Source organism: Hemitrygon akajei, chromosome 2 (genome assembly GCF_048418815.1).
Source record: "Hemitrygon akajei chromosome 2, sHemAka1.3, whole genome shotgun sequence".
Classification (NCBI taxonomy): Eukaryota; Metazoa; Chordata; class Chondrichthyes; order Myliobatiformes; family Dasyatidae; genus Hemitrygon; species Hemitrygon akajei.
The window spans coordinates 29,235,109-29,260,569 of NC_133125.1; the positions used below are offsets into that span (position 1 = coordinate 29,235,109).

Below are 25,461 nucleotides of genomic sequence, written 5' to 3' on the forward strand. Positions count from 1 at the left end.
CTGAAGACAGGTGGCAGATCAACTGATGATCCCACTGGTGATAGCACAGGATAGTTAACATCTTAGTCCAAGTGTATTTTCAATTCTAAGTTTGCAGTTGACACAAAGAATGCTGGAGTTATCAACAGTATAGAGGGTTATCAAAGGGTATAGGTAAGTTACAGATACAGGCGGAGAAATGCTCAGTGGAGTTTCGTCCAAGAAAATGTGAGGTGTTGCTCATTGTGTGGTCCAATGTGAAGGGAAAGTGTACAGTTAACGGCAGAACCACTAACAGTATTGATGTACAAAAAGATCTTGAGATCCAAGTTAGAGCATCCTAAAAATGGCAACGCAAATAGATAGCATAGTAAAGAGCAGAAATAGTATGTGTGCCTTCATTGGTTAGGACATTGAGTATAAGCATAACAAAATCCTGTTGCAGCCATATAAAAATTTAATTTGGCTGCACATGAAGTATTGCGTGCAATTCTTGTAGCTCCATTGCAGGAAGGATGTAGAGGCTTTGGAGATAACAAGAGGTTTATCAGAAGAGGTTTTTGAGCGTAGAAGGTTGAGGGGAGCCTTGATAGAGGTATTTAAAATTATGAGGGGGATCGATAGAGTTGATGTGGATAGGCTTTTTCCATTGAGAGTAGGGGAGATTCAAACAAGAGGACATGAGTTGAGAGTTAGGACGCAAAAGTTTAAGGGTAACATGAGGGGGAATTTCTTTACTCAGAGAGTGGTAGCTGTTTGGAACGAGCTTCCAGTAGAAGTGGTAGAGGCAGGTTCGGTATTGTCATTTAAAGTAAAATTGGATAGGTATATGGACAGGAAAGGAATGAAGGGTTATGGGCTGAGTGTGTGTCAGTGGGACCAGGTGAGAGTAAGTGTTCGGCTCGGACTAGAAGGGCTGAGATGGCTTGTTTCCGTACTGTTATTTTTATATGGTTATATGGTTATCAGGAAGCTATCTAGATGAAAGGGTATAATGAGAGGTTGGGCAAACTTGGATTGTTTTCTCTGGAGGGTCGGAGGGTGAGGGGGAGACCTAATAGTTATTTCATAAAATAGATAGGTAAGCAATCAGAATATCTTTATCGGGGTGAAAACATCAAATACTGGAACGTGCTAATAAGGTGAGAGGAGAATGTTTAAATGAGATATGCAGGACAAGTTCTTCAACATTGAAATGATAGGTGTCTGGAAGAGGCTGCCAGGGATAGTGGTGCAAACAGATACAGTCATGGTGCTTAAGATGTTTTTAGATAGGCACATAAACTTGTAAGGAATGGAGGGATATGGATCATGTGCAGGCAGAAGAGATTCAATTTAATTTGGCACAGACGTGTTGAGCTGAAGGGCTGGTTGCTATGTTATGCTGTTCTGCAGTATATTCTATATTTATCTGTAGTCGCATAATTGTGCAGGCTGAATGATCTTTAAATCTTAATGTACTGTGAAGTACATATTAACCCAAGTACAGGGAATGGATTCGATGCTGAAACCAGGATTCATGAATTCGAAGATTAATGCTAAATATCAACATGATTAAGATCCGCTAACTCAGCCTATCTCAATTTTGTATCTTTAGCCATAAGGCATAAGTGCAGAAGAGGTCACGAGCTTGATTATGCATTGGAAAGTAGTGCACCTCCAAAAAAGCCGAGGCAATTTCATCATCTGTTGACTACATTAGGATCTTGATTGAAGACTCTCCACTTGCCTTGATCAATACAGAGATCCAAGAATACACTGTAAATTTTACACAATCTAGGACTAAGTCAACGCTGCCTAATTGTTTTTTCCCACTCACAAAATGCGCTTCCTTTTCTAGTCTTAATGAAAGCTCTGCCTGAAATGTCGGCTGTTTATTCCTTTCCATAGATTCTGCCCGACCAGCTGAGTTCGTTCTAGCATTTTGTATGGGATACACTACTGTTCCTCACATGGGCTACTCTGACTGTACCTCACAAACCCCCAACTTCAGTTACCAAGGACAACATGGGAAGCTTCATAAAGGACCCCCTCAAGTTGTAGATTATTCTGGTCTTGAAATGCATAGTTGTTCTTATTTGATTAGACTGCCAACACAGATGCCTTGTGCAGGAAGGCACAGAGACGACTGTACTTCCTAAGAAGGTTGGCGTCATTCAATGTCTGTAGTGAGATGCTGAAGATGTTCTATTGGTCAGTTGTGGAGAGCGCCCTCTTCTTTGTGGTGGCGTGTTGGGGAGGAAGCATTAAGAAGTATCTAGTTTCTCAATCCTCTAAATTCCAGACTCACTATTGAACAGTGTGGGATTATCTTTCACCAGTAGGTTTGCACTGGTGTCAGAAAGTGCCTCAACTAGATTTTCTTGAGCATTATAAGGATGATAATCCATCTTGCCACCAACACCTATTTCCTGAAAAAATTACATTTAAAAATCTGTTCATTCTATTTATTCCTCTTTTCCTCTCTCCCTTTCTGTTTAAAGGTGCAATCATTTTGCAAATAGCAGCTTGGATTTGAGCCATTGTCTAATTAAAGGGAATGCAGAACTGAAATCGCATTCTGCCAGATTTCCACGTTTCTGGGCAGAAACTATTCATTGGCAAGCTGCTCCACTTTACAATCTGTTCCCTTCTGGTAGCTTTCACTAGACAGAGAATAGTGATAATTTCTGACATGGAGCACTCTTGTTGAATGTGGTGTTTGGCTTGCTGCTGCTTTTGGGAGAGATAAATTCTATCTCATGCCAATTTAAAAGAAGCTGCTCAATTAAGTGGTAACATCTGACATCTAGCTCTGCTGTTGTATTGCAAACATTAGGAATCAAAGATTTGAAAGGAGTATTTCAGACAATGTTGTGAGAAAGGCAATCTCATCACATTCTGAGCTTCATTTCTGCATTACACTAGAATACTGTTAGGTAGTTAAAAGGTACCTTCATTGGAAAGTTGAATTGTTTGGTCAGAATAGTCTGTGGTTTCATACACTGCTTAACTCTGGTTGTAAACTCAAATGATAGAAATGGTTATTAAAAAGAAAACTTGAAAAATTTTGGTGAGCAATTGCTGTAAAACAAAATAATTCAGCAACTTTAGAACTGTGGTGCCACACAGGCAGATTTTCCAGATTATTAGATGTTATTCCTATCTTAATCTTTTTTTTTGTTATTGCAATGTAGTCTAATAAAAATTTCAATGAATTCAAAAAGAGTGCAGGATCCAAAATCCAGTGAGTTTAAAGAGAGTGTATGCACTGGGCTGCAGTGGATCAAAAGGAACATGGGAGAGGTTATTTGTATGTTTAAAGAGAGTACAGGAACAGCACCCGGGCAAGTTTGTGAAAAATGTTGGAAACAGGTCTGATAAATTCATCAGGAAAGCTGGAAGAAGGGCCCTGTGAAGTGTATAAGGAGTGCTGGAGGCAAGAACCTGGAGAGTTTATAGAGAGCTTGGGAATAGAGGGTGTACATGAATCTTCACCTGGCAGACCAGAAACTGAACAATCGGGGCTTCTGAAAGATTATCAAAGTTTAGCTGCACACAGCTTCATACTTGGTTACTGACTAGTTTACCAAGATTGAAGTTAACTATTTGATACATGAAGGTTATTGATAGCAGAGGCCTTAGTATAATTCCTTATTGTTTTATGGATGGCCAATTTCAGGTGTAAACACTGAAAATATTTAGAGGATTATTGATCCCATAAACAAGGAACATTAAATAAAGCAGGAGACCTTTCTAGGGCTTTGCTTGTGTGGTTGGGGGAAAACATAAAAGTGCAAGTATCATATTAAGGAATTCAAAATGAAGTATTCTATTACACTGTTAGACTACAGTGTATATTTTATTTGGCCCAGCTCTGCCAATGATTGGTCTTCTGTAGTGTTTGTATGTCACAATTGCTAATTGCTGTGATATTATTGGAATATAAATTTGATCTGTGGAAGTAGTTTCTAACTTTTAAAATCAAAAATAAAAATCTCAGAGAAAATACTAAAATTTTTCTCTCCATCTTTTTGATACTGATTGCAAAGTAAATTGGGGTAGGGGTTGTAGAAAGAGAAGGTACATTGTGTTTATTGAGCTGAAAGAGCACCAGATTGCTTCCAATATGACTTCATATGCGTGGAGCGTGTTTGTAGCAAAAGATATTTCAGCTGCCAGGTAGGAAAATATGCTAGTATATATGACACTATCAATTAACAGAAGTATACAGCATATATTTGCAGTATTCTGATAGATCAGGGGTAGGCAACCTACGGCCCATGGGCCAGATCCGGCCCACGAAGGTATTTTGACCGGCCCACAAGCAAATATTGGGATGCTATGCTTATCCGTCCCGCGAGCAATTTTTTTCCCCTTCCTTATTCTGAGTGTTACACACGACCACACTGATGGACATGCATGGCGTCTTGTTACACTGGCCCCAGGTTCCGTTTTGTTCCAAACCAAACACTGGTATATATGTACGACGGGAAGGCAGACTACCTTATTAATATGTATTAATAGATGAAAACCGTACACGCACTGGTTTTCAGATGGGATCGTTCAAATTTGTAAACAAAAACAGCATCACTATGTTTTAACAAGAAATCCACGCTAAGTATCCAGATATTTACATGTGCTACAATACTTGTTGAATAACTCACTTTTGGAAATAAAATTAAAGAAAAAAATTCCAATAGCAATGAATGAAAAAAACGGGAAGGTAGACACTGAGTGCTGAAATTTCCAAGACAGTTGGACATTAGATTACTTCTTCATCGAGCAAGCTGGGAAACCAGTTTGTCTCATTTGCCTAGAAAATGTTTCTGTGAAGAAGGTGGGAAATAACAGGCGACATTATGAGACCCGCTAGAAGTGGAAATTTTTACAAGTACTGGGGAAGCAAGGAAAGATGAATTTGAGCGAATAAGCTAGTTAATGTCTTGCTCTTGGCATCAACAAGTCTGACACCCAATATCGAGAAGCTTTCAAGCAACAAACAGCATCAAGTTTCACATTGATTTATCGACCTTGCATTAAAATTTCCTTTTTTATTTTACTTAATTTACTACCATTCAATGCATCATGTTCATACGTTTTATGTTAAAAAACTCTTTGTCCTTTTAATAGATTCAAAAGCTGCCTTGATTGAAATAAACTGAATTCTTTGATTACTAATTGGCATCCTTGGTTAAGCACAAATGATTTTCTAGCATGCGTTATTCATTAATTTTAGTCAAAACATAACTAGATGTATTTAAATGGATAATTCCCATATTTCAAGTTTTTTATGGCATTTATCTGGTCCACCGTCCACCCATTAATGCACGATCCAGCCCACAGAGGCAAAAAAGTTGCCAACCCCTGTGATAGATTGATGTTCTACTATATGCAATGCTGTTTGGATACTTTTGACCTCAATGACCAATTAACATCACATAGTAACCTCTTTACAAAACTAGCATTTTGTTGCCAAAGGTCCTGTAGCATCATCTATTTAAAGGCTTTACTACAAAGCTTCATTCAAACTTTTTTCTGTGCAACTTTTTTTTGGTTACCGTGAGTGCAATCTGTGTCACTATTGCATCATTGGGAATCCTATAGACTTAGCAGCATCATATACACAGGTCTTAATGCAGCATAAAGGAAGAATAAGAAGAGGAGATATACAGGTAGGCAAAGGCACATATTCACATTGCCTATTGGATTCTGCCAAGGAGCAATGAATTGAATTAATATCTTGTTCACCGAAGATCCTTGACAGCATTTCCCCAGAGCTCACCTTAGTGTGTACCAAATAACACTATAAAATGCACTTCAATCATAACTACCGCCAAAGTGTAGGAGCTGAATTCCTCAAGTTATTTAGGATGCTTAGGCATCCTCTTGTTGTGGTCTATACATAAGTAATTATTAGAAGTTCAATAATGGAAGTTTTGGCCTGTGAAAGAACCCTGTCCTGGTTTTATTTACCCCTTCAATGGATTTGGAAAATTTTGTTGAGGTAATGCTGATGCTACTTCTCCACTGTTTTGAAATGCCTGCTGCAGGTAGGGCACATCTCCAAAGTGTACCTGAAGACAGGGATTGCTACTGCCCTGTTAAATGTAATTTTACTGCAGAAGTTCTGGTTTCATCTTCAAGTGTTTTTCTTCAGTTGGTTTGAAAATGTGCTGGTGCACCTGAGGCAACGATGAATTTTGTTATTGATGTCTGTCTATGCTGAAAGATAGCTCTTGACGTGAAATCATCTGAATTTGCTCGGGGCTAATCACAGACCTTTATTATTGAGGGTAGCACAATTGGAGGCAGTTGGGCAAGGATCTATTTTACATTTATTTCATGCAAGGACCATTCTCTTATATTCTTCAGCGAACAAGTCAACAAAGATTTGTCTATCTATCCAAGCATAATCTGCATATGCAGTTGTTAGATCGAGTTTGTAGGGATCTTGGTTTAAGGTCACAGTAGCCGTTTAACTCTATTTGCTCTTTCCAAACTAGAGAGTTTACATCAGTTGGCTTTCTACTTTTATATAAGAAAGGTCACCAATATTTTGTCATCACAGAGAGTAGAATTCTTCTTGATTTTTTTTTGGGAAAGGTCAGCTGCCAGCATGATGCACAATGGTACTAGCTGTATTCATGTTGATTTGGGGATGCCACATGAGATTTTGAATGCACCATAGTGTTAAGGATCCTGTAATCTCATAGTCTTGGTTTATTCACCAGTGTACTGAACCCTGCATACTAGGGCTAACGTCTTTCCGTGTGATCTTGACTCCAATGACAACCCATATGGACCGAACAAAAGCCATGCTCCATCCATAACTTGATGTGTCCAGGAAATTCTTGCATTATATGGCAGTGTTTCAAAAGATTTGTTATGAGGCTACAAAAGATCAGTGATATGAGCCAGCCCATGTCAGCAGCTTTTGCGCAGGAGATTAGAGGGAAGATGATGAAGAGGAGGCAACATAGGAAGCTCTGTTTCTGTTACAGGGCAGTCATGGAACAATTTTTCAGACTGTGCTTTTGATAAAAACATTCCCAATTCCCAGAAAATCTAGTAAATGTGATTTGCTAAAATATAGTATAGTATTTGTATTTAAGGTTTAATAAAACTCCTCTACAAATGATGTTCACTGCATCAAATATTCAGTAGTTGGATTTTAATTAAGTATGTATTTTATCATTGTGGGAATGTCATATGAACATAAGTAAAGTGGCTGCAGATATAACAGGATTGAATATGTGTATCATTTTGTGCTTTGGTCCATTGAAGCTGTAAGGAAATGCCATCATAAATATAAATTGTAGCACATATTATAGCACTGCTATAGCACTGCTCTAAACTGCCACTTGATTACTGACATGGGAACAGGAAAGGTAAGTAAAGATTTGAAAGAATATGTTTTGATTCGGATTTTAATGCCGAAAGTGTTCATAGTGTTATGGCTGAAAGTTGATGGATGGTGTGTTTAAACTGTGTTTTCACTTCATAGTCCTTTTGTTGTAATGCATTTTTGTCAGCTGGCTCACCTAATTAAAAAAAAGTCAAAAAATTCTGAGAGGCTATGTCTTTGTTTAATAAATTCTTGATTGGAGCCTCCCCTATTCCCATTCTTGATTTGGGAACCTTAGAGCAAAATTAGAATTTCTAATTTCATACTTAATTGTAATTTTAACAAATTTATGTTAACAATACAGTATAACTTTGTTAGCTTTTTGTCATGTTCTCTATTTTGAAATAGAAGTTCCAAGAATAACATTAATGCATAACTGGATAGGCATGCTTATGCCTACAAAGCCTGTTTCTTTTTAGCCATTAGAAAGGTTCTTGGAATTTGGCCTGGTAATGTTCTTGATACTGAAGTATAAGCTGTTATATTTAATAGCCATAGTGAATGTTCAGACAGAAAAAAATTCAGACAAGTTTGCATTCTTCAAACCTCTCCAAGTTACTATAAAATTGCAGATATTAACCAGTTCGTATTTTATTTCTAGATCGTTAAACTGAGAAAAGATGTAAAGAAAGCAAGAGCCTTAATCATCCGGAAATTATCGAGAAACATCATCCAGCTAAAAACGAAAAAGTTGGTAACTGAAGAGAACCTTTTATATCAAACTCATAATGTCCCAGATATTTGCGGGGAGGCTGGGAAAATGAGGCTACTGTAAAAGTGCTGTTATAATGGGAATTGTTAGCAAAATCAGGAATGTGGAGACCATGTCAAAGGTAGATGTAATGTTACAGTCTTTTTCATTCGTATTCTGTAGGGCATTTGGCCAAATCAACAGGTGAGCTAGTTCAGAATGAGAACATTTGATGGCTCATGGGAATAGGGAATGGGTCATCAGGTATGAGCATGTCGGAGAATTTGACGATAATTTCAGTTTGGGGTGAGATACAAGTCAGCGTTAATAGGATCTGTCTTTGCTCAAGATTGGAGCGAGAGGCTGGGTTTAACAGATAGGAAGCTAAATAATTCATGAGAAAGGAGGAGGGTGCATTCCTGCTCTTTGCCAGATGAGAGTGCTAAAAAGGAAGTTTCTTTACTTGGCTGTTTCGATCTCTATTTTTCTATTCCAGGATTTCCCAGGGTAAGGAAAATTTGCAGGCAACAGTTAACTTTAAGCTTTGAAAGGTGTTTTGCAAGTCTGATTTTTGATGTGATAATGAATGTCATACTATGTACGCTGCCTACATTGAATACCGTCAAAGGACCACATTTTAATTTCAGAAAGCATTCCTTATTTTTAAGCTCTTTGCCTATCATAGGAGGGAAAGGTAAGGGCAGTGGAATTAATAATCAAAATGGCTATTTTTCCATTATATTTATATCAAAAACATTCTTGTATATTTTGACTTGAGCATTTGCAAGTTTTACACAGAAAACCTACAGTACAATACAGGCCCTTTGGCCCACAATGCTGTGCTGAACACATACGTACTTTAGAAATTACCTAGGGTTACCCTAGTCCTCTCTTTTCCTAAGCTTCATGTACCTATCCAAGAGTCTCGTAAAAGATCCTATTGTGTCCACCTCCACCATCGTTGCCAGCAGCCCATTCCACACACTCACAACTCTCTGTGATTTCAGGGAAAAAAAGCTTGCCCCTGACATCCCCTCTGTACCTACTGCCAAGCACCTTAAAACTATGCCCTCTCATGATAGCCATTTCAACACTAGGGGAAAACGCCTCTGATTATCCACATGATCAATGCCTCTCATCATCTTATACACCTCTATCAGGTCACCCCTCATCCTCCATCGCTCCAAGGAGAAAAGGTCAAGTTCACTCAACCTATTCTCATAGGGCATGCTCCCCAAACCAGGCAATATCCTTGTAAATCTCTTCTGCCAGTTACGGACTCAGCAACAATAAATCTATGAGTGAGGGAGGGGTTTTTATAACAAATAAAACATTTATTAAACACTGAAAAACAAATCCCCAAAAGTAAACAAATCACTAACGTAACTGGAAATCAGCTGCTGTGCAGCAGCTTAAACAGTTCTTAAAGCAATGAAGCTTAAACAGTTCTTAAAGCGATGTTGCAAAAACAGTTCTTCAAAGTAGTACTGCAAAAGTTCAAAATGCTTACAGTCCATTAAAGGAGAGACTTTTTAGACAATTTACACTCTCTTTCACGTCGTGTTGTTGCGATTCCCAGTCGAACTACTTTTCCCACGGAGAATTTACGAAGATGGAAAATGAAACGGCTTAAAGGCACTGACCTTAATTCCGCCATCGCATATTCAAATTCCCTTTTTTTATTATCAGCTTCTAACCTACAACGCTCCAATTCTGCTTTACTTTGTTCCAACTTCATTTGTTCGATTTGCAACTGCATCTCTATATTACTTATCGGAAACGACTCCAAAATCGATTCCTCAAAATCACCCGAATCCACAGTGTGGCGCGATTTTTCTCTGTATTAGAGCCTTTCATGTAGACTTCAAAATACCTTTAAGTTGCAATCTACTAGCTACCTCAGACACCTCAGTTTTTTTCGGCCTTCGCTAACAACTCCGCGTCTGGCGAAGCCAGAAACTCATCAATATTCATTGTTGCTGAATACCATTCACAAGCCAATCAAACAAAAGAATCGAGTATTCCCCTTTTCCAAAACACCGATTCAAAATATAACAAGCATTTAAACTCAAAACTGATTCATCCCAGATGCAGCCCCCATATTTATGTTATGGACTCAGCAACAATAAATATATGAGTGAGGCAGGGGTTTTTATAACAAATAAAACATTTATTAAGCACTGAAAAACAAACCCCCAAAAGTAAACAAATCACTAACGTAACCGGAAATCAGCTGCTGTGCGGCAGCTTAAACAGTTCTTAAAGCGATGTTGCAAAAACAGTTCTTCAAAGTAGTACTGCAAAAGTTCAAAATGCTTACAGTCCGTTAAAGGAGAGACTTTTTAGACGATTTAAACTCTCTTTCACGTCGTGTTGCTGTGATTCCCAGTTGAACTACTTTTCCCACGGAGAATTTACGAAGATGGAAAATGAAACAGCTTAAAGGCACTGACCTTTTCTTTACAAAACTGTTCCCAATCCTTTCTGCTATTTCGCAGGGATTAACATGGGGACAGCCAACGAATTCCTTCCGAATGAGGATCAAACAAGGTCGAACCTATTTCACCGTCGAAATCGACTTTCCTCGATCTTTTAGCTCCCGAACTCCGATCTTCACTCTCCACTGATTTTTAACTGGCAGTGTTATAAAGAAACTGCCGACAATGACCTTTTAAACTTTAGGCATTAAATAAAACTCCATCTTTCAACCAATCTGCGTCTTAATATTGAACCACACAGTGGCATGAAGTCAAAATGGCAAATCCAGCCACGAACTGCCCCTCCTCACAGGGAGGGGTCCTCCTTTTATACCCTGTTTAAAAAAAACCTGTCACATGACCTCTACTGGCGGGAAAATGACGTCACTCCACCATCACAAGACCACTACCTTAAGTCCAGTATAGCTTCAACACCTGTCATGTGACAAGAACACCACTGTCACGGGTATGTAACATGCCCCTTATCTATAGTTTACACATCCTTCCTGTACTGAGGTGACTAAAACGAAGCATAGTACTCCAAGTGGGGTCTGACTAGGGTGCTATATAGCTGTAACATTACTTCTCAGCTCTTTAACTCAGTCCTACGGTTGATGAAGGCCAATACATCATATGCCTTCTTAACCACATAGTCAAACAGTGCAGCAGCTTTGAGTGTCCTATGGACTTGGACCCCAAGATCCCTCTGATCCTCCACACTGTCAAAAGTCTTACCTTGAATATTATATTCTGCCATCATATTTGACCTACCACAATGAACCACCTCACACTTATCTGGGTTAATCTCCATCTGCCACTTTGCAGCCCAGTTTTGCATCCTATCAATGTCCCACTGTAACCTCTGACAGCCCTCCACACTATCCACAACACCTCCAACCTTTGTGTCATCAGCAAATTTACTAACCCATCCTTCCAATTCCTCATCCAAGTCATTTAAAAAAATCACGGAGAGAAGAACACTGAGGCACACCACTGGTCACTGACTTCCATGCAGAATATAACCCATCTACAATCACTCTTTGCCTTCTGTGGGCAAGCCAATTCTGGATCCACAAAGCAAGGTCCCCTTGGATCCCATTCCCTCCTCAGTTTCTCAAAAAGCCTTGCATGGGGTACCTTATCAAATATCTTGCTAAAATCCATATACACTACATCTACTGCTCTACCTTCATCAATGTGCTCAGTCACATCCTCAAGAAATTCAGTCATGCTCGTAAGGCACGACCTGCTTTTGACAGAGCCATGCTGACTTTTCCTAATCTTATTATGCCTCTCCAAATGTTCATAAATCCTGCCTCTCAGGATCTTCTCCATCAACTTACCAACCACTGAAGTAAGGCTCACTGGTCTATGATTTCCTGGGCTATCTCTACTCCCTTTTTTGAAGAAGTGAACAACATCTGCAACCCACCAATCCTCCGGAACCTCTCCCGTCCTCATTGATGATGCAGAGTTCATTGCCAGAGTCTCAGCAATCTCCTCCCTCGCTTCCCACAGTAGCTTGGGGTATATCTCATCTGGTCCTGCTTACTTATTCAACTTGATGCTTTCCAAAGCTCCAGCATATCCTCTTAATGTCTATATGCTCAAGCTTTTCAGTCCACTGTAAGTCATCTCTACAATCGCCAAGGTCCTTTTCTGTAGTGAATACTGAAGCAAAGTATTCATTAAGTACCTACCTACCACCTCCGGTTCCATACAGACTTTTCCACTTGATTGGTCCTATTCTGTCACATCTTATCCTCTTGCTATTAACATACTTGTGGAATGCCTTGGGATTTTCTTTAATCCTGTCCACCAAGGCCTTCTCATGGCCCCTTCTGACTCTCCTAATTTCATTCTTGGGCTCCTTCCTGCTAGCCTTATAATTTTCTAGTTCTCTATCATTACCTTGTTTTTTGATCCTTTCCTAAGCTTATCTTTTCTTCTTGACTAGATTTTCAACAGCCGTTGTACACCACGGTTTTTGTACGCTACCATCCTTTCCCTGTCTCATTGGAACATACCTATGCAGAATGCCACCAAATATCCCCTGAACATTTGCCATATTTCTGCCATACATTTCCCTGAGAACATCTGTTCCCAATTTATACTTCCAAGCTCACAAGCTCTCAAGATCACAAGACAAAGGAGCAGAAGTAGGCCATTCGGCACATCGAGTCTACTCCACCACTCCACCATGAGCTAAACTATTCTCTTTCTAGTTCCAATTTCCGGCTTTTTTCCCATATCCCTTGATGCCCTGACTAATTAGATACCTGTCAATCTCCTCCTTAAAAACCCTCAATGATTGGGCCTCCACAGCTGTATGTGGCAACGAATTCCATAAATCCACAACCCTCTGGCTAAAAAAATTTCTCCTCATCTCTGTTTTAAATGGGTACCCTCTAATTCTAAGACTGTGATCTCTTGTCCTGGACTCACCCATCAAGGGAAACAGCTTTTTCACATCTACTCTGTCCAACCCTTTCAGCATTCAAAATGTTTCTATGAGATCCCCTCTCATTCTTCTATACTCTAATGAATACAGACCAAGAGCCGACAAACACTCCTCATATGTTAGTCCCTGCATTCCAGGAATCATCCTCGTGAATCTCCTCTGCACTCTCTCCAACATCAGCACATCCTTTCTAAGATGAGGGGCCCAAATCTGCACACAGTATTCCAAATGGGGTCTCACCAGTGCCCCATAGAGCCTCATCAACACCTTCTTACTCTTATACACTATTCCTCTTGAAATGAATGCCAACATAGCATTTGCTTTCCTTACTGCCGATCCAACCTGGTGGTTAACCTATAGGGTATCCTGCACTAGGACCCCCAAGTCCCTTTGCACTTCCGATTTTTGAATTTTCTCTCCATCTAAATAATAATCTGCCTGATTGTTTCTTCTTCCAAAATGTACAACCGTACATTTCTCAACGTTGTATCTCATCTGCCATTTCTTTTCCCACTCTCCTAAACTGACCAAGTCTCTCTGCAACCTTTCCATTTCTTCAACACTTCCTGCTCCTCCACCTATCTTGGTGTCATCTGCAAACTTGGCCACAAAACCATTTAATCCATAATCTAAATCGTCGATATACAGTGTAAAAAGAAGAGGCCCCAACACCGACCCCTGCGGAACACCATTAGTAACTGGCAACCAACCAGAATAGGATCCCTGTATTCCCACTCTTTGCTTTCTGCCCATTAGCCAATGCTCCACCTATTCCAATATCTTTCCTGTAATTCCATGGGCCCTCATCTTATTAAGCAGCCTTTTATGCGGCATCTTATCAAAGGCCTTTTGAAAATCCAAATACACAACATCCACAGCCTCTTCCTTGTCAATCTTATTTGAAATTACCTCAAAAAATTCTGGTAGGTTGATGAGGCAGGATCTTCCCTTCATGAAACCATGCTGGCTTGGGCCTATTTTGTCATGCACCTCAAGGTAATTCATAATCTCATCCTTGAGGATCGACTCCAATAACTTTCCAACTACTGATGTCAGACTGATAGGTCTGTAATTTTCTTTTTGCTGCCTCCCCCCTTTCTTAAACAACGGAACTACATTTGCAACTTTCCAGTCCTCCGGAACTGTGCCAGAGTCTACTGATTCCTGGAAGATTATTTCCAATGCCTCCACAATCTCCAAAGCCACCTCCTTCAGAACCCGTGGATCACCTCATCCGGTCCAGGAGACTTATCTATCCTTAGTCCATTTAGCTTCTCAAGCACTTTCTCTCTAGAAATCTTGACTGTACCTAATTCTATTCCCTGAGACCTCTGGCTATCAGGTATGTTGCTAATGTCTTCCACTGTGAAGACTGATGCAAAATACTCATTTAGTTCCTCTGCTATCTTCTTTACTACCCATTGTAATTTCTTCAGCATCCTTTTCAATAGGTCCTATATCTACCCGTGTCACTCTTTTACTCTTCATATATTAAAAAAAAAGCTCTTAGTGTCCTTTTTTAAGTTAATTGCTAATTTCCTTTCATAATTCATCTTTTCTTTCCTAATGACTTTCTTAGTTTCCTTCTGTAAATTTTTAAAATTCGTCCAGTCCTCAGTTTTCCCACTAATTTTTGCTTCCTTGTATGCTGCCTCTTTTGCTTTTATTTTAGCCTTAACTTCTCTCGTTAGCCACATGTTTGTCATTTTTCCTTTTATAATTTTCTTTTTTCTTGGAATATATTTTTCCTGCACTTATTTCTTGTAGGAATTTCATCCAATTCTGCTCTACTGTCCCTCCATTTAGCTTACTTTTCCAATCAACTTGGGCCAGTTCCTCTCTCATACCACTGTAATTTCCTTTGTTACACTGAAATATTGATACATCTGATACCAGCTTCTCCTTTTCAAATTTGAAACTGAATTCGATCATATTATGATCACTACTTCCAAGAGGTTCCATTACCTCTAGCTCCTTAATCACCTCAGGCTCATTACACAGCACCCAAACCAAAACAGCCAATCCCCTGGTGGGCTTATGGACAAGCTGCTCCAGAAAGCCATCCTGTAGGCATTCTAGAAACTCCCTCTCCTGTGATCCAGTATCATCCTGACTTTCCCAATCCACTTTCATATTAAAATCTCCCATAATTATCTTGACATTTTCTTTCTGACATGCTTTTTCTATTTCCAGCTGTAACTTGTAGTCCACATCCCGGCTGCTGTTTGGAGGCCTGTATATAACTGCTGTTAGAGTCTTTTTACCCTTGCCATTTCTTAACTCAACCCATGGGGATTTTACTTCTTCTGATCCTATGTCCCTTCTTTCTAGTGATTTGATATCATTGCTTACCATCAGGGCCACGCCACCCCCTTTACCTACCTTCCTATCTTTCCTATACACGGTGTATCCTTGAATATTCAGCTCCCAATCACATCCATCGTTTAGCCATGACTCAGTGATGGCCACTATGTCATATCTTTTAACCTGTAGCTGTACAACAAGGTCATCCACTTTATTTCTAATGTTGCGGGCATTTAAGTATAGTACACTTAGATCAGTATCTGTTACTGATTTTGCTTTATTTCTATCGCACAGCAAATTATCCTGTCTGTTCACCTGCCTGTCCTTTTTGCCATCTTTGCTGCACAGTATCTTTGACTTATTTCTATTTTCCTCTTCCTTGACCATAACACCCTGGTTTCCTTCCCCTTGCCAACTTAGTTTAAACCCTCCCTAACAGCTATATTAAACAATCCCGCCAGGATATTAGTACCCTTTTGAGTTCAGGTGTAACCCATCGTTTCTGCATAAGTCATGCCGCCCCCAAAATAGATCCCAGTGATCTAAGGATTTGAAGCTCTGCCCCCTGCACCAGTTACTTAGCCACACATTCATCTGCTTAATTCTGCTGTTCTTACCATCATTAGCACATGGCTCAGGCAGTAATCCTGAGATTATTACTCTGGAGGTCTGGCTTTTCAATTTTCTTCCTAGCTCCCAGTAATCTTCTTTCATGACCGCTTCTCTTTTTCTGTCTATCTCATTGGTACCAACATGGACCAAGACTTCTGGTTGCTCACCCTCTCTCCTCAGAATACTCTGGACCCGATCTGAGAAGTCCCGTACCCTGGCACTGGGGAAGCAACACACCATTTGGATATCCTTGTCCGGCTCGCTGAATCTCTTGTCTGTTCCCCTCACGATGGAATCCCCTATAATTACTGCATTTCTCCTTGCTCTCTTGATCATGGCACTGGGCAGAGTGGCAGAGTCCCATTCGTTGTGGTCTTCCTCTGTCTGGTCAACCTCTCCAACAGTATCTAAAACAGTATCGATTCCTGAGGGGGACTGTCACAGAGGTGCTGTCCACTATCTCTCTATAGGTACTATCGATCACCTCCTCACTTTCTCTAATTAGCTGAAGGTCATCAAGTTGTTGCTCCAGATCCCTCACACAATCCCTAAGGAGCTTCATCTCATTGCATCTAGAGCAGATGTAATCCTGGGGAAGGCTGGGCGTCTCCCAAGGTCCCCACATCTGGCACTCCAGACACAACACTAATCCTAAATGCATACCTCTAATGCTACCGTTGGCTCTAAATAAATAAACCTGTAACCTACCACTTTACTGTAAGACTCAACGGTCGCAGAAAGCCTCTTCCCGTTTCTGCCTAAGCCCATTGAGCCAAAGCCCTATCACTCTGTACCCGTTCACTCCGCTGCCCGCTGGATATGGCGGTGTTCTTTTTAAATCTTCCACGCTCTGAGGTCACACGCCTGCGCAGTCGTGCCTCTTTTATCCCAAGTAGTTTGGGAAAAAAATCTGAACTTTTTCCCGAAAAACTGGCGACTTACTCCGTTGCCTGCTTGCTGTGATTCAGAAAGTTCCTGCCTGATAGCTTCTATTTCCTCTTACTCCAATTAAATGTTTTCCTAATTTGTCTGCTCTTATCCCTCTCCAATGCTATGGTAAAGGAGGTAGAATTGTGATCACTTGTCTCCAAGTGCTCTCCCACTGGGAGACCTGACACCTGACGAGGTTCATTTCCCAATACCAAATCAAGTACAGCCTTTCCTCGTGTAGACTTATCTGCATGTTGTCAGGAAATCTTCCTGAACACACCTAACAAACTCCACCCCATTTAAACCCCTTGCTCTAGAGAGATGCCATACAATATTGGGGAAATGAAAAGCTCCCATCACGACAGCCCTGTTATTACTGCACCATTCTAGAATCTGTCTCCTTATCTGTTCCTTGATGTCCCTGTTACTGTTGGGTGGTCTCTACACCCAGTAGAGTTATTGACACCTTCCTGTTTCTAACTTCTACCCACAGAGGCTCAGTGGACATTCCCTCCATGTCTTCCTACTTTTCTGCAGCCGTGACACTATCTCTGATCAGCAGTGCCATGCCCCCTTTTGCTCTCCTTCCTGACCTTTCTGAAACATCTAAAGCCTGGCACTCGAAGTAACCATTCCTGCCCCTGAGCCATCCAAGTCTCTGTAATGGCCACAACATATAGCTCTAAGTACTGAATCATGCTCTAAGCTTGTCCGCTTTGTTCATGATACTCTTGCATTAGAATAAACACATCTCAAACCTGCAGTCTGAGTGCATCCCTTCTCTATCACCTGCCTGTTCTCCCTCTCACACTGCCTGAAGCTTTCTCTATTTGTGAACCAACTGCCCCTTCTTCGTCTCTTTAGTTCGGTTTCCACCCCCCAGCATTTCTAGTTTAAACACTCACCTGTAGCCTTAGCAAACCTCCCTGTCAAGATATTGGTCCCCCTCAGATTCAAATGCAACCTACCCCTATTGTATAGGTCACACCTACCCCAAAAGAGGTCCCAATGATCCAGAAATCTGAATCCCTGCCCCCTGCTCCAATCTCTCAGCTACTCATTTATCCACCACCTCACTCTATTCCTATACTCACTGTTCTGTGGCACAGGCAGAAATCCAGAGATTACTACCCTTGTGGTCCTGCTTCTCAGCTTCTTTCCTAACTCCCTGTAGCCTGTTTTCAGGACCTCCTCCCTTTTCCTACCTATGTCATCAGTGCCAATATGTACCATGACCTCTGGCTGTTCACATTCCCACTTCAGGATATCGTGGACACAATCAAACATCTTGGACACTGGCACCTGGGAGACAAACTATCATCTGTGCTTCTTTCCTACATCCACAGAATCGCCTGCTGGCCCCCTAGCTATAGAGTCCCCGGTCACTGCTGCCAACCTCTTCCTTTCCCTACTCTTCTGAGCCACAGGGCCAGACTCTGTGCCAGAGGCACAGCCACTATTGCTCCCCCCCACCCCCCGCAAACAGTACTCAAACAGGAGTGCTTATTGTTAAGGGGGACAGCCACAGGGGTACACTCTAATATCTGACTCCTGCCCTTCCCTCTCCTGATTATCTCCCAAGGCCCCGGTATGACTACTTGCCTATACCTCCTATCTGTCACCTCCTCACTTTTCCTGACCAGACGAAGGTCTTTGAGCTGCATTTCCAATTCCCTAATGCGGTCCCCAAGGACCTGCAGCTCGACGCACCTGGCACAGATGTGACCATCCGGGAGGCTGGGAGTCTCCCGGACATCCCACATCCACCACCCAACACCCAGAACAGAACACCAGCCTCGCAGACATACTTCCTATTCCTATTCTTCACAAGTAACTTATCTCACCTCGACCTGTTGAGCCAAAGCTCTCCTACTCTGATTCCCTCTACTCTTGATGCCTGTTACATTCTTCCCACCAGTCTAATTTGCTGACATCCACACGCCTGCTCAGTCGTGTCTTGATCAAAGAAAGTAATGAAGTAATTTTAAATTTACTTTTATTATGGTATTATTATGGAATACTTCAGAATGTTTCCAGAGTTGTGTGCTGTTATTTCTTTCAAAACTAGGAATAAAGTTGCATTGAACTTGGAGAGCTTCCTTGCCGCTATATGTTGCATTTCAAACCTACCAAATAGTGAAGAATTCTGTAATTGAGTACTATTAATTTAACTTTTGAAAGTGCTTCAGTTTATCACGACCAAGTTACTGCAATAAAATTAGTTATCCTGAAGGTGAAATGAATGAGCCAGTGTAGCAGTTTAACCTGAGCCATGACCCTATCAAGAACGTGACTGCAAAATATAGGATGCACTTCAGTATACTGCCTCATAGAGCATGCCATTTTGGGAGGTCAAAATCTCAAAGCTCCATTTCAAGAAAGAGCAGAAGCATTGTTCCTAGTGACTCAGAGTAACCTGATCATTATTATATTTGGTTGTGGGACTTTTTAACTGTTGTGCTATCTTACATTACAATGGTGAACACATTTCAAAAGTGTTTAATTAGCTGTAAAGCTTTACCTGAGATATCGCAAAGTGCTATATAAAATTAATCTTTGTTTATTTTTGAGTTGTGTATAGGCCTTGGGTTTGATTATTTGAAATTTCTCTATCCAGTATTTTAGTGAGGAATTGAAGTAGTTGAGAGCAGTATGTTCATTAACTTTCTGTGGAGTTGTTTAAGTTGGTTTGATATTTTGCCTGTGTTATAATCTGCGATATATTTATTTGCTTTTGCTTATGTGTTCTATGAAAGAATATAAATTAAATATATGTTTTAAGCTATACAGTATAATAATAACATAGATCAGCTCAATCTTTCCAAGATGTTAGTGTTGCCCAATCCCCAAATCCAAATTTTTCAAGGGTTCCATCTGAATGTTTATTAAACTTAGATTATACAGTTGACAAAAGAATATTGTCAACAAATTTTTGAGGTAGAAGTTAGATCTGACTTAGAACCATTACTTAACTGACTTAGGCCCCTTACAAAATGTAATCTTACTTTAAAAGGAAAAGCCTATGGTCCTACTAAGTGAAGGTCACAGCCACCAATGGTAGAACAATTAAAATTGGGGTTGAGTACAAGGGTAGTCTTGAATGACCACTGATCAAAAGGTTATAGGAAATCACAAGGGCAGGGAAAATAGAAGGAGGAAGAGGAAAGCAATGAGAATTTTATGAATAAGTTATTAATTCCCATGAATTTGAAACTGGAGGTTCTATTTTACCAATTGAACCACAATGTGACCTCACAATAGTCAGAATTTCACAATCTGGAATGACAATAACTATCTGGAATGTACAGTAAATAATGTAGTTTGTCTGCTTGTGGTTTACAGATGTAACAGAATATTAACATCGCTTAGATCAGGGTTTCTCAACCAGGGTTCAGTAAAACCCTAGGGTTCCATGAGAGATCATCATTTAAAAAAAACATTTTTTTTTGAACTTCTTACATCGCTTGATGCTTGCACTCACCCTAGTGGGCAGTAACTGAGCAGTTTAGACCAAGTTGATTTGGTTGAGCCCATTTTCAGTTTTTGACGTGAGATAGGTGAGGCTGTTAATAATTGGTGGGCGCTATATTGCACAGACGGGAGGACAGTAGGCTGATGAGCAGTGTGTAGTGCATTTTCCGAGCATTACTAGCCCAACTTGGGCTGTGACATCAGCCTCTCTCTCTCTTGAATTATCTCCCCCAACTTGCTCTGATGTACCGTCAAATGGTTTATGGGAGCAAACACACCAATGGTGTAGTTGAAAATTGGAGGGAAATTTTCATTCTAAAGATGGCTCAGTGTGGTGATTTTTTTTTGAAGAGGAGGTGTGAGATGGAAGAGGAGGATTCTAGGCTTTGGCCCACAGGCAATTCTGATGAGGTTAATGATGGAGAATTACAATTTTCGTCATTTCACTGCACTAGTGCAATAGTGGACTCAAAAACAGTCCTCCTTTACAATGAAAACTACTTATCAATGGGTTTTACATGGACTGGTGATCCAAGTTGTTTATTCCATTGTGCCTAGTCTGTGGCAAGCAACATATAAATGTAGCAATGGCTCCAGCAAAATTGAAATGACACAAAATTGAAAAGTTCACTGAAAGGTGAACTGCAGGAATACTTTCAAGAAAATAGTATGTCAGGTTTTGGTGACTGCTTTGAAAATGAAGAATGGCTGCAGAAACTAGCCTTAATATTTAACAGGCATTTTTCATCATGTAAACCAGTTGAACAAGTCTCTGCAAGGCCCTGGAGAATATGTTTTGACTTCAAGTGACAAAATTCTTGGATTTAAAAGGAAACTGAATCTTTGGGAAAAATTATGTTGCAAAAGGAAATCTTGAAATATTTCCACTGCTGCTTGGGTGGGCTTGAGAGTAAAGAAGGCTTATCAGAAAGACTCGAGTCGTATTGAAAACCACCTGGAAGAACTGCAAAGCAAAATTGAACAGTATTTTTCCTCCCTTATACACAAGGATATGACCGGGTGAGAGGCCCTTTCTCTGAATCTTCTGCTCAGCCTGAGAACTTGACTTTGTGAGAAGAGGAAGACGTCCGTGAACTGCACTGTGATCATGCACTAAATATGAGATTTACTGACCTGCCCCTTTACAAGTTCTGGATTTCTATGAAAGAAGAATATCCTACCATTCATATTTTGCGGTATTCAACTGTGTGAGCAAACTTTTTCTTGTTTGACAAGCATAAGGTGCAAGGATAGAAATCAGCTCATTTCAGTTGAAGTGACATCTGTGTTCTTATCTCAAGTTCAATCCAGAATTGAGAAATTAATTAGTTTTCATTACTGAGTTTTTAAAATTTATGAAAGAAAAAAAAATAATTTTAAGAAAGATAATCTAAGCTTAAATATCTTTTACAAAGAAAGGTTGGCTAAAATTCATTCTCTATTCAAAAGAGGCATTGACAATTATTTTTAGATTATCACATCTACAGTTTACTGATCATGTTAACGTGCCATGAGCTGTTGTTATAACAACTTTTCTGCAGGGGTTCCCTGAGACCTGAAAATTATTTCAAGGGTTCCTTGAATTTAATAGAGTTTAATACAGACAAGTGTGAGTTATTGCTCTTTGGAAGGACAAGCCAAGGTAGAACATACAAGTGAGGAATGCAGTCGAACAGAAGGATCTGGGAATACAGATACAAAATTCCCTAAAAGTGGCGTCACAGGTAGATAGGGTCGTAAAGAGAGCTTTTGGTAGCTTTTGGTCCTTTATAAATCAAAGTATTGAGTATAAGAATTGGAATGTTATGGTGAGGTTGTATAAGGCGTTGGTGAGGCCGAATTTAGAGTATTGTGTGCAGTTTTGGTCACCAAGTTACAGGATATTAGTAAGGTTGAAAGAGTGCAGAGAAGGTTTACAAGGATATTGCTAGGACTTGAGAAACTGAGTTACAGAGAAAGTTTGAATAGGTTAGGACTTTATTCCCTGGAGTGTAGAAGTATGAGGGGAGATTTGATAGAGGTATATAAAATTATGATGGGTATAGATAGAGTGAATGCAAGTGGGCTTTCTCCATTGAGGCTGGGGGAGAAAAAAACCAGAAGACACGGGTTAAGGGTGAAGGGGGAAAAGTTTAAAGGGAGCATTAGGGGGATTTTCTTCACACAGAGAGTGGTGGGAGTGTGGAATCAGCTGCCAGATGTATTGGTAAATGGGGGCTCACTTTGAACATTTAAAAAAAAACTTGGACAGGTACATGGATGACGTGTATGGAGGGATATGGTCCAGGTGCAGGTCAGTGGGACCAGGCAGAAAAATAGTTTGGCACAGCCAAGAAGGGACAAAAGGCCTGTTTTTGTGCTGTAATGTTCTGTGGCTGAGAATCTGTTCCAGGGAAAAAAGACTGAGAAAAGCTGGTTTAGATTTTCAAATGGTATTACAAATCTTAGCAGATTTTGTTCCCAGAATTTGGGTAAAGAAGATCAGACATGGAGTTGTATCAGATGTCTCTAAGCTTTTGAAGAGGCACACAGGAGTTAGATAGATCAGCTGGTTGAGTGGTGGTGAAACGACAGCCTTGCACTCAACATCAGTAAGAAGAAGGAATTGATTGTGGATTTCAGAAAGGGAACACATACCAGTCCTCATTGAGAGATCAGCAATGGAAAAGGTGAGAAGTTTTAGGTTTCTGGCTGTCAGCTCTCTGAAGATCTAACCTGGGCCCAACGTACAAATGCAGTTACAAAGAAAGCATGACAGTGACTGTATTTTGTTAGGAGTTTGAGGTGACTTGGTATGTCACCAAAGACGTTCTCAAATTTCTGCAGATGTACTGTAGAGCAGTGGTCTCCAACCACCGGGCCGGAAAGCATGTGCTATTGGACCGTGAGGAAATGATATGATTTGGTGATATGAGTCAACTGCACCTTTCCTCATTCCCTGGCATGCCCACTGTTGAACTTGAACACATGCAAGGTCATTACCCATGTGAGGTCATCAGTCGCCTAAGCGCAGTGATACCCTCATGTTAGGGATCACTGGTTGGTCTGGGGTAATCGGCCACCTTGCGCGGCCGGCGAGAAGTGCCGTTGCTACTGGCCTGGAGCATGGACTGATGGGCACCGCCTCTAAACCTGTTTAGCACACCGAATATTGGTGGGGAACCCAGTGCTAAAGTATTTGCAGTCGACCTCATTTGGGCTCAGGGTTTCGTAAGTAGCAGAGCAGCTACTTCATTGCAATCTCCTGAAAGTCATCCCTCGAGCCAGACTTTCGTTGGCTGATAGATCCTACCTACCTACAAGAGGGATGGACACACGTCCTATCACACTCCTCGCTCGGTCGGTCGCTGTCTCCGGACTGCGACTGCCGCTGCCCCGGTATGGGGACCTCCTGACTTATCACTATGTTCATGCGAGGAAAATATGCACTGTGTGTTTAATATTAAATTCATTAGATAAACCCTTTTAGAAATGAAATTGAGTGTATTAGTCATTTATAAGTGACTTAAGTTGATTTATCACCTATATTCCACTCGATATTAACACCCACACCGTGCCCCCCCCCCCGGCCGGTCTGCAAGAATATTGTGTTACGGATTCAAGCAACAATAAATATATGAGCTAGGCAGGGGTTTTTATAACAAACAGCACGTTTATTAAACACTGAAAACAAACCCCCCAAAAGTAAACAAATCACTAACGTAATCAGAAATCAGCTGCTGTGCGGCAGCTTAAACAGTTCTTAAAGCGATGTTGCAAAAACAGTTCTTCAAAGTAGTATTGCAAAAGTTCAAAATGCTCACAGTCAATTTAAGGGAGAGACTTTTTAAGACGATTTAAATTCTCTTTCACGTCGTTTTGTTGCAATTCCCAGTCAAGCTACTTTTCCCACGAAGATGGAAATGGAACGGCTTAAAGGCACTGACCTTTCCTTTACAAAACTGTTCCCAATCCTTTCTGCTATTATTCACAGGGATTAACATGAGAACAGTCAACAAATTCCTTCCGAATAAAGATCAAACAAGGTCGAACCTTTTGCACCGTCGAAATAGATTCTCCTCGATCTTTTAACTCCCAAACTCCGATCTTCACTCTCCACTGATTCTCAACTAGCAGTGTTATAAAGAAACTGCTGGCAATGACCTTTTAAACTTTAGGCATTAGATAAAACTTCATCTTTCAACTAAACTGCGTCATAACATTAAATCATGCAGTGGCATGAAGGCAACATGGCAAATCCAGCCATGAACTGCCCCTCCTCACAGGGAGGGGTCCTCCTTTTATACCCTGTTTTAAAAAAAAACCTGTCACATGACCTCTGCCTGGCAGGAAAATGATGTCACTCCACCATCACAAGACCATTACCTCAAGTCCAGTATAGCTTCAACCCCAGTCACGTGACAAGGGTACCACTGTCATGTGTACGTAACAATTGTCAATATTATACTGGTCCATGGTGCTAAAAAGGTTGGTGATCCCTGCTGCAGGGAGTCCAACTGGTTGCATCACTGCACAGGATTGGGAAAAGCTGCAGAAAGTTGCAAACAGTAAGCTTCATCATTGGCACCAGTCTCCCCAGCATTGAGGATATCCTCAAAAAGGTGGCATCCATTTTTAAGCATCGTAATTAGTCAGGACATGCCCTCTTCCTATTGCTACCATCAAGGAGGCAGTACAGGAGCCTGAAGAGAGACATTCTTAAACCTGAAGATGTATGGGAGGTTGGATTGCTGCAAGAGCTAAGCCAATTTATTGAGATTGAGAACTGTTTCAGGCCAGGTGACCCAAGCATATTGCTACCCGGGATCCAGGTTCTAAAGGATGGTACTACCCAGTGCGTGGACAATCTTAATATCATTACACAAGCCCGCTGTCCTGTGATGTTAATTCATCTCATGACAGTGAACTGCTCCAGGTTCTGTGCTACTGAGACTGAGGCTTGTACCTACTGAGCCTACTCCAGCTGCTTCAGGGAGCAGATCTAAGCACTCAGTCTAGATTGGAACATTATCACTTCTATTATTTGCATGATTGTTTTTTTTTAATTTTTCGTGCTCTGCGCAGTAGATTTGGTCTTTTTATTTGGTTCTTCGGGTTTCTTGCTTTGTGGCTGTCTGTAAGCAGACAAATCTCAAAGTGTATAATTAAT

The 25,461-nt window shown here is 40.7% G+C and overlaps 1 protein-coding gene across 3 annotated transcripts in view; it reads left to right on the forward strand.

Annotated features, from left to right (window-relative positions):
* The window catches only part of srfbp1 (serum response factor binding protein 1), a 191,250-nt gene that overhangs the window by 66,046 nt on the left and 99,743 nt on the right, over nucleotides 1-25,461 (forward strand). For all 3 annotated transcript variants that reach the window (XM_073069255.1, XM_073069265.1, XM_073069286.1), the window contains exon 2: nucleotides 7,968-8,056. In XM_073069255.1, the coding sequence (XP_072925356.1) occupies nucleotides 7,968-8,056 (89 nt within the window). The remainder of the gene's footprint in view (nucleotides 1-7,967; nucleotides 8,057-25,461) is intronic.